Source organism: Manihot esculenta, chromosome 6, assembly GCF_001659605.2.
Source record: "Manihot esculenta cultivar AM560-2 chromosome 6, M.esculenta_v8, whole genome shotgun sequence".
In the NCBI taxonomy this organism is placed as follows: Eukaryota; Viridiplantae; Streptophyta; class Magnoliopsida; order Malpighiales; family Euphorbiaceae; genus Manihot; species Manihot esculenta.
In genome coordinates, this window is record NC_035166.2 from 28,853,279 (window position 1) to 28,863,441 (window position 10,163).

The 10,163-nt window shown below is 38.1% G+C and overlaps 1 protein-coding gene across 1 annotated transcript; it reads left to right on the forward strand.

The window, feature by feature from the left end:
- Nucleotides 1-340: 340 nt before the first annotated feature.
- LOC110618321 (DDT domain-containing protein PTM) lies at nt 341-10,157 on the forward strand. Its single transcript, XM_021761478.2, has 9 exons — nt 341-2,624; nt 2,714-3,328; nt 3,806-4,901; nt 5,426-5,714; nt 5,815-5,939; nt 6,671-7,131; nt 7,771-7,799; nt 7,982-8,617; nt 8,753-10,157. The coding sequence occupies exons 1-9, from the start codon at nt 721-723 to the stop codon at nt 9,469-9,471; spliced, it is 5,874 nt and encodes a 1,957-aa protein (XP_021617170.1). The 5' UTR covers nt 341-720; the 3' UTR covers nt 9,472-10,157.
- Nucleotides 10,158-10,163: the final 6 nt, after the last annotated feature.

The following is a 10,163-nucleotide window of genomic DNA, read 5'->3' on the forward strand; positions in this document are numbered from 1 at the left end:
ATGAAAATAACTTTATTTGTATCTACCCTAAATTGTGTCACTTTTTATTTTGATATAGTTATGATATTAATATATTTCTACTCTAGCATATATTCAAATTATAAAATTTGTTAACAATGATATTAGTTATATTGAGTAATTTGTTTTTTTTAGAAAGAAAGTAATATATCAATAAAAAAATATTAGAAAAATGTAAGTAAAATTTTTTATTTAATTAAAAATAAAATAGATATAAAAAAATTTTCTGTTTTTATCAACGTGGAAAATTACAAATGCTGTATATACGCCTCTGATTAGAAATCCATTTCCACTCTGTTTTGACCAAACAGCGAGCTCGCTTTGCTTTGAAAGAAAAAACAAAAGAAAACATCTTTTAAAGAGAAGCTTCCGAGTTGAATGTCCAAACTAAACTACCCACCACTTTAGACCCATTTCATTTTCTCACACAACAACTGAAATTAAAAAATAAAAATTAGTCTTGCTTCTTCTCGGAACCACTGCACGATAAAGCACTTGTAGAGGGAGAAAAATCCCATTTTCTCTCTCTAAAACCCAACCCCCACCCATCTGCCTTCCCCCTTCTCTCTCTACTCATTCAAAATGAAACCCCCATTCTAGAGAGAGAAAAAGCGCATAAGATCAAACCCAAAAGCAAAGCCAGCGTTTCTCACCTTCCCTATTTTCTTCAACATTTTAATCCCAGATCAAACTGCGGGAATTATGGAGTTTGTGGGCAAACTTGTTGAGAAGGAGTTCAAGGGTTATGGTGTCTTCTCGGGAATCGTCCAATCGTATGATGCATCATCCGGCTTCTTCGAGGTCGTTTACGAAGACGGCGATTCTGAGGAGCTCGATTTCTCTGAGGTCGCTTCTCTGTTGCAGCGGAAAGAACCTGACCCTGCTGACCACAAGCAAAGGCTTGGCCGCAGGCCTAAGAAGCGCCGTCGAATTGAGCCAAGGAAGCGTGAAGACCGAGGAAGTGGTGGAGATTTAGGTAATTCTGTTTCTTATTTTCAGGCAATTGCAGAAACCCTAGGGAGACAAAGTGGTGGTGTTGTAGAGGCTAATGGCAAATTCGATATGAATCAGAAAGTTGATTTGAATGATGGATTTATTGGGAATTTGAGAGAAGATCGTGGTAATGGGAATTTGGGACATATGAGCGTTGATTTAAATGAAGCTCTAGAGAAGAGGAGTGGAATTGTGGAGACTTTGAGAGAAAGTGGGTCTGATAATGGGAGTTTGAATGGAAACTGTTGCATGAAGGAGGCGCTTGATTTGAATGCTGGTTTTAACTTAAACTTGAATGAAGGATTTGATTTGAATGAAGAGAGTGATGTAAATTCCAACGGTCTGGGAAACTTGCAGAAAAGAGAGTGTATAGACTTAAATTTGGATGTAAATGGTAATGTGGATGAGGATATTGGGGAGGCTGGTCTGGGGGTTAATCAAACAGGGAGTCCGAAGAAGGAGTGCGGGTTTGATTTGAATTTGGGGATTGATGAGGAAATCAGGGATACTGCAGCTGGTGATTGTGGAGGGGAAACCAAGGAAAGTACATCATGTCAGATGGTTAAAGAGGAGACTCAAAAGATGGATGATGCAAGTGGGGTTTTGGGGAGAGTTTATAATGAAGGTGCAACGCTGCAGGAAGTTCATGTTGTGAATGATTCATATGTAGGATTGGCTACAGGAACCTGGAAGGACCATATTTCTGGTGAAGATTTCAGGGTTGGTGATTCCGTTGAAATTCAGGACGCCAATATTATTAAAGTTGAGTCTCCTGAAGTAGTTGATAACCAAGGTGATACGAGAAGTGCTAATAATGAAGGGAGTGGTGGTTGTCGGAGGAGGGGGAGGAGGAGGAAAAGCATTGCAAGTGGTCTGAACTCTGCACCAGAAACAACAGTCTTTACAGATGCTACAGTAATTTATGCAAATGAAGGTGATGTAAGAAGTGTATATCAAGAATGGAATGGTTGTCAGAGGAGGCTGAGGAGGGGAAATTTTGTGGATACCTCAAGTTCTACACCAGATACAATGGTCATTGCGGATGCTGATGTCAAGGAAGATTTTACTATAGTAATTGATGGGGAGCGAGTTGTGGGAAGCACATATAAAGAAGTTCATGGTAATCATAGAAAGAAAAGGAAATTTTCGGATCATGTAAGTGTCACTCCACAAGTGACAGTGCTGAGGAGGAGTACTCGTCGGGGTTCAGCTAGAAACGATATTTCAACCGCAACAGCATTAAGTGCAGTCCATGATTTATCTGTGTCTCCAGCAGCTAGTGCATTAACTGAGGAGAAACATGTGAAATCATGTCATGAATGGGCAGAAGAGATGGTTCTTCCTCCGCAGGTGCAACTGCCACCTTCTTCACAGAATTTGGATTTGGATGGAATTCCAGTCATTGACTTTTTCTCAGTTTATGCCTGTCTAAGGTCATTTAGTACATTATTGTTCTTAAGTCCCTTTGAATTGGAGGAATTTTTGGCAGCTGTGAGGTGCAACTCTCCTAGTTCATTATTTGATTCCATTCATTTTTCTATTTTGCAAACTCTAAGATCGCATTTGGAACACCTTTCAAATGAAGGTTCTGAATCTGCTTCTATTTGCTTGAGGTACTTTTTTTTCCCTTCTTCCCATCAATTCATTCTGTGAACTCCTATTTATTGGTACTTAATTTTTTCCTAATTGACTATTGATGTAGGAGTCTTAACTGGGGTTTGTTGGACTTGATCACATGGCCTGTTTTCATGGTCGAGTACCTCCTACTCCATGGTTCAGATTTGAGACCTTGGTTCAATCTTAGTCACTTAAAGCTTTTAAAAAATGACTACTATAAACAGCCTGTACCGGTGAAAGTTGAGATATTGCGATGTCTATGTGATGAGATGATTGAGGTGGAAGCCATTAGGTCAGAGCTTAATAGAAGATCTTCAGGAGCCGAGTCTGAGCTGGACTTTGATCGAAATACAGGTCTTGAGTCTTTCAAGAAAAGGAGGACTGGGATGGACATCGCAGCCAGCTCTTGCTTAACTGAGGAGGCTGTTGATGATGCAACGGACTGGAATAGTGATGAATGCTGCCTTTGTAAGATGGATGGGAGCTTAATATGCTGTGATGGTTGTCCAGCTGCCTTCCACTCGAAGTGTGTTGGAGTTGACAATGATTCTTTGCCAGAGGGTGACTGGTTCTGCCCTGAATGTGCGATAAACAGCCGTAAGCCTTGGATGAAACCTCGAAAATCACTTCGAGGTGCAGAGCTATTAGGGGTTGATCCTTATGGCCGATTATATTTTAGCAGCTGTGGTTATTTATTGGTGTAAGTTTATCAACTCATTTCCTACATTTGATTATTATTGATGGCTTTATTACTATTGATATTATCTGTTAGTAGTACTAATAATTGTATCTTTATTTTATTATGAAATGGCTCCACACCATACTACAGATTAGATTGCACCTTTGCAATTGGATAAGATAGAATCAACTTTATAGCTGTGAGATTTAGCACAATAATTTTTTGTTCTTTTTTCAAACAGTACCTTCATTATGTTGAAGGCTTTATGTTACTGATCAGCAGCTACTAGTTATCTGTTCTGGATGAGAACAACAACTCCTTGTGTCATGATTGGTTCTATGCTTATAGTATGAGAGTCCTTCTCTTCCGAAGGACCAACATGAAACGTTTAATTATCCAGCTGGACTAAATCTGGGAAATTTGTGATTTATGTTTTATTTCATCAGCTTGTAAGCTTTTACTTGAAATATTTCCTTTCATTTATTGGTGATCTTTCAGGTCAGATTCATGTGAAACTGAATCCTCATGTAATTATTACCATAGAGATGCTCTTATTGCTGTTATTATAGTGCTAAGGTCTTCAGAGATGGTCTACAGCAGCATATTGGAGGCAATCCACAAGCATTGGGATATCCCTGTTAATTTATATGGAATAAATAGTAACTTTGATTTATCCTATGATATGTGCATGCGCCCAGCTGTGTTGGCATCTTCAGAAACATGTACAATTAAAGGTGAGGCTACTGATGAAAGAAAACCTGAAGAGAATCTCGTTGAAGGATGTTCTGGTCATATTAATTTTGAGGTGTCAAAGTCTTTGAGCCAAACATGTGTGAGTTCTGAAGGATCAGCTGAAACAACCCAAACAAGTTTACAGACTCAGAATTTTCAGAAAGAAGGGCCCGTTTCTGATAGGTCTGCTGACTTCTTAAATGAATCTGATATACCAGGGAAGTTCCCATCCATGGGAGAGAATTCTTTGCCATCATCCTGTTTGGATGTAAAAAGCAAGAGTACTATAGGATCTGCAGCTAATGTGACCCTTTCATCAGCTGTAGACCCAACAAATGGGAACACTTCCCAAGTGCAGCTGGGAAGTGGCTACATGAACTTTTACAGTTTTGGTCATATAGCTTCATCAATTGCAGAAGAGTTGATGCGCAAGTCTTCAGACAAAACCAGTGAAGGCTCCCTAAAAACAGATGAGGAAATCATTTCAGCTCAGTTGAAGATTATTTCAAAAAGAACTGCCAAGTTTTGTTGGTCGAGTATTCCGAGACTGAATGTTGGCGTGCTGAAAGAAAAATGTGGATGGTGCTTCACTTGCAGGATTTCTTCAGATGAGTTAGGTTGCTTATTTAATATGTGTTTGAGTCCAGTTCAGAAAGGGCCTGTGGATGATGGTGATGGCCTTCAATTAAGAAGGAACAAGAAAGGTCATTTAAAAGATATAATAAATCATATTCTCTTGATTGAAGACAGGTTGCATGGGCTTCTATCAGGTCCATGGCTGAATCCACATTATAGCAGGCTGTGGCGGAAAAGTGTTCTCAAGTCATCAGATATCGTGTCGGTGAAACATTTACTGCTCATAGTAAGTAGCTTTCTTTTATTTGTTGTTCATTCCTAACTGGTATCAATTTAAATCTTGGAAAATCTGCTGATTAGAAGTGTATAAAAAAAATTGCTCAACAAACTCTATTAGTCTCCAAATCTTCTTGGAAGTATATATAGCTTTTTCTTCAAATATATTTCAATCAGTTAAAAATTGAATTTTTTTAGCATAAGTGGAATATACACCTGAAGTGCAGTGCTTTTAGCTATATACTTCAGTTTCATCGACCCAACGTCTCAACTAAGAAAATCAGAAGCCATCCTTGGACTTCTCTGTCATATGTCTCCCTTTGGAATAGTCAAGTTTCCTTGAAGCTAGTTGTCACCCCCTTCCCTCCTCCCTTTTCTTTTTTCTCTCTTTCTTTCCCTCCTCTTTCTATACTCTTTTTCAGCGACTTCGGTTGGTTCTTTGATCCTTAACTGGAAACCATCCAAGTTACTTTGAGGACATGTTGATCTTTGTAGTTCTGAAGGTTATTTAATATTGTTATGAACACTGTGCAGTTAGAATCAAATCTGCATCGTCTTGCACTCTCAGCAGAGTGGTTGAAGCATATGGATTCTGCCACCACTATGGGTTCAGCTTCTCATATTGTCTCTGCTTCATTGCGTGCTTCTTCAAAGAATGGAATTGGTAGGAAGAGGGCCAGGTACTCAGAATTTGATTCCAATCCTTCTTCAAATTCTGCCAGTGGATTGGGTATGTTATGGTGGAGGGGTGGTCGGATTTCTCGCCGGTTATTCAGTTGGAAGGTTTTACCTCGCTCCTTAGTTTCCAAAGCTGCCAGACAAGGTCTGCAATTTTTCTTATATATGAGTTGTGATTGGTAGTGCTTGTGTTTTATTCAACTGAGTAATTATTCTGAATACGTTTGAAGTTTGAAATTCTGCAGTTGGATGTATGAAGATCCCAGGCATGTTGTATCCTGAGAATTCAGAATTTGCAAAGAGGAGCAAATATGTCTGTTGGCGAGCTGCTGTGGAATCATCAACAACAGTGGAACAGCTTGCTTTGCAGGTATGGTATCCCTATTGCATACCTTTTCTTATTTCTACTTTTGCACTTATGCTCATATATTTTGCAAATCTAGAAAACATAAGAATACAAATCTTAAGAGGATATGTAGTTTCTGTAGGCTTTGATTGTACCACATCAGGGATATCACCTGAATTAGTCCGTAAGTATTGTCATTGCCCTTGCTCACAGGTTTTGTTGCTATGGTTAAGGAAAGAGTGATTCATTTTAAAGATAGTTGAATGAATATAAAATGCAATCTTGCATCAGAAATTACTTCATAAATTTTAGTTATTTATTCTGATTGGAAGGCATAGGCCACACTCTTCTACAATGCATTTATGGATTATAACCAAATGCTAATGCTGGTACATGTCTGCTCTGAGAACACTGCTTGTCCATATTACATTGCCTGCAGCCTTTATAATGTTTAGCCCTACCAATCGAACCACCTAACTGGATCATTAAGTGAACTAAGTAATAAATAAACTTCATGAAGGTAGATGTCCTTACCAGGTTTTTATGCACAAAGGATTTATATAAATGAAGAAAAGAATGAGTATGCTGTATCTGGTCTGTGGATATTTTCATCCCTTCAATAAAAGTGGAAGAACTGTTTTTGTTGATACATCATATGAAAATGGAGCCTGGCTGGTTGTGCCATATTTGTCTGATTTTAGTTTCTCTTCCCTTGATCAGATCTATATATTTTACTTCTATTCTGATGGTTACAGGTTAGAGAGCTTGATTCTAACATCAGGTGGGACGAAATTGGAAACACAAATCCACTGGCAATGGTGGACAAGGAATTTAAAAAGTCATTCAGGTTATTCAAGAAAGTAATTATCCGTAGGAAGTGCATTGAGGGAGAAGGGGCAAAGTATCTTTTTGATTTTGGCAAGAGGAAAGTTATTCCTGAAATCGTTTTAAAGAATGGATCTGTGGTTGAAGAATCCTCCAGTGAGAGGAAGAAATATTGGTTGAATGAATCATATGTTCCCTTGTATCTGTTGAAAAGTTTTGAATCGAAAAGAATTGCCCGCAGATCTAATAAAATGAATACTGGGAAACTTTCTGATCCTGGTGTAGCAGTGAAGAAGCCCTCAAAGAAAAAGGGTTTCTCATATCTTTTTGCAAAAGCTGAAAGATCTGAGTACCATCAGTGTGGGCACTGTAACAAAGATGTTCCAATCAGGTGCCTTATAGATTATTCTTGCAGATGATCAAATTAATCACATGAATGCCTGCACTGCATGCATGTATTTGTGAAAGTGTGAGATTTTGATGGCTGGTAATGTGTTATTATGATATTAATAAGTTGGAATTAGCTTATCTGACATAGGGAAGTATTTCATAATTTTTAGTGGAGATTTGCAGGTGAACTATTGCAACTTGTTTTTACTTTTTATGATATTGCTTCACTTGAACCACTATTTTTAGTTATTTTTAGCTATTTCGTGGATAAAATCTTGAAGTTTTCAACTTTGTGATTGAGGTCTATGCAAATGTATTTGTATTCACGTTGTGTTTACTACTATTAGTGGTCTTGCTTTCCCAAGTGTCTTGTTGTAACTATGTTGTTGGAGCCATGATAATAGTTGAGTACATGATTATGTTGTATCTTATCTCTTAATGATATATGCAAGTGTGCACCAATTATACTATTGCATCTAACAGTTGTGTTATTGGACACTTAATTAAAAAGCTAATTTTGTTAGTATTCTATATATCAAGTTCTATAACATCATGCTGTCTTGTTAAATTCAGCTTGTTTTTATCATTTCACTTTTAATCATTAACTTCATATTTTTAATGATGTTTAAACACTTGACAGGGAGGCCGTCTGCTGTCAGTCTTGCAAAGGTGAGCAATCTTCAAATGAAATCCGTTTCAATCTCTGCTGTCTTTTTCTTGATAAAATGCAGGATTTTGTTTCTCAACTCAACTTTCTAGTGTGATGCACTATAGTTAAAATTTAACCTGATAGCAAAATTTTTGTTTGCTTTATCAAGTTAGACACTTAACAATTATGGTGCGAATTTCAGGATTTTTCCATAAAAGGCATGTGAGGAAGTCGGCTGGTTCCATTACCGCTGAATGTATGTACACGTGTCACCGATGCCTTGATGGGAAAAATGTGAAAAATGAGTCAAAAACGGGGAAGAGAGATGTAAAAAGAGGGAAGAATAACAAGAAAAGCATGCAAGTTCAGCATGAAAGTTCAAAAAACGCCTCTGTAAGTTGCAGGTCAGTGCAACCTAAAAACAGTAAAAAAGCCTTGAGGAGCTCATGGTCTCTACGATCCAGAAAAAATAAGAAAGTTGCTGCTGTTGTTGTACCTTTGCGTCGTTCACCTAGGAAAGCTAAATACAACTCTCTGCAAAATAAAAAAGGAAGAGGACGCAAAAAAGGTAAGCAGGTCAAATCCAGAAAAGCAACATATAAGAAGCAAACAAAGGTTACTTCATGGCGCAAGGGGAGGACAGAGGCTTGTCACAGTTTCTGGATTAATGGTCTTCGATTGTCTAGAAAGCCAGATGATGAACGTGTGATGCATTTTAAGAATAGAAGTTTTGTCGCCCCTTCCAAGAGCGACATCCTTGCTCAACCCAAATGTCATCTTTGCTGTGAAGATGGATATACATCTACCTTAAATTACATTTCTTGTGACATATGTGGAGGTAGGTATATGCCCTTTCAAGTAGTCAATTGAATCACGGCAAATAGATTTGGAAGATTTTAGCTGTGATGCATTTTAATTTTCTAATATCTTTTTTTTAATTTATATTATTGGACTGTTGAAATACATCATGCAGAGTGGTTTCATGGAGATGCTTTTGGACTCGATATGGAGAACATCAATAAGATAATTGGATTTAGGTGCCACGTGTGCCGTAAGAGTACCCCTCCTGTCTGCCCACCAGTACCAACCACAAAGAGACATGTATTCCAAAAGAATGAGGTGCAAAATGATGTTCAATTTGAACTTTCGATGGAAGCAACAACTGATGTCTCGCATCTATGTGAGATGGTGCAGAATGATGTTCAGGATGAACTTTCTGAGGAAGCAACTACTGTCCGAAGTGAGATGGTGCAAAATGATGTTCAGAATGAAATTTCTAAGGAAGCAGCCAATGCCCCACATCTAATGAGGAGAAATTCATTGCAAGAATCACTTGCAAACGAGGATCATCAAGGTTCACTTCTTAGGAAGCAGCAGTCGGATACTACAGATTCTGATCAGAATTCTGCGCCTGGATCTAGGTTTGAAGTGGGCAAAGGGCAAGTAGTTGATTATGTGAAGGAAGATACAGGTTCAGCTCAAATTTCTAGCAAGAATTTGAATCCAGAAGTCATATCAGGTAATGGAAGTCATTTGTGCAAAGAAAATACATTTGAATCAGGAGACAGTATGATAGTAACTGCATCTGGTCAAATGCAAACCTCTTCCTGCAACGTTGATGTGGACGTGATGAAAACTGAACTGGATCCATCGGGGTGTGAAAGTGCAAGAGATAGCTTAAGCCTCATCTGAAGTCAACAATTGATTGAGCCCTTGTTGATTCAGTTGAGTTGCATCCACATTTACTTAGGAGGTGAACTGGATTATAAGATGAGGGAGGAAATTGAGTATTGAATTTGATTTGCAAACATTTAAACGGTGAAACAAAGAACTGTAGAGGCTAGAGTTCATTTGTAAATCTTCTAATGCTGTTGAAATTCATGGTAGAAGTTTAAAAGATACACTGGGATGATTCATTTGAAACTGGGAAATAAAGAGTTTCTTCGGGGCTGTGGTTTGTATAATGACTTCAGAACCCATGAAGGCTGTTCCGCTTCAAGATTGTGAAGTCCACAAATGGCTGATAAACCCTTGCAGTGAAGCATCTCCGGAGAGGCTTTGGACAAGGTCTGCTGACATTTTTTGTTTTCCATGTCCCAAGAGGTTGATGTGCTTGTGCAGCTTTTTTGCTTCAAGTAATTGAGAATATTTTGGCTTGTTGAGGCATGGAGCAGCAATTGATGGATGAGCGTACTGTTGTGAGAGCATGACGGGAACCCATTATTTCATAACCCAATGAGTGGTCTTAGTGTTTGACACTTTAGGTCTTCTAACATTGATACTTCATGTGTACTTTCAATTAAAATGTAATTTTGTTGAGCTTCAAAAACTTTATGTAGATATCACATCAAAATAGTCAAATTGATTTTCTGATTGCATATCTG

Bases quoted from the DNA above. Each gene is read 5' to 3' on its own strand.
- LOC110618321 (XM_021761478.2), top strand. From the start codon at position 721: ATGGAGTTTGTGGGCAAACTTGTTGAGAAGGAGTTCAAGGGTTATGGT. The intron at 3,329-3,805 runs GTAAGTTTATCA...GTGATCTTTCAG, and splicing joins AGCTGTGGTTATTTATTGGT to GTCAGATTCATGTGAAACTG. The intron at 8,618-8,752 runs GTAGGTATATGC...TACATCATGCAG, and splicing joins TTCTTGTGACATATGTGGAG to AGTGGTTTCATGGAGATGCT.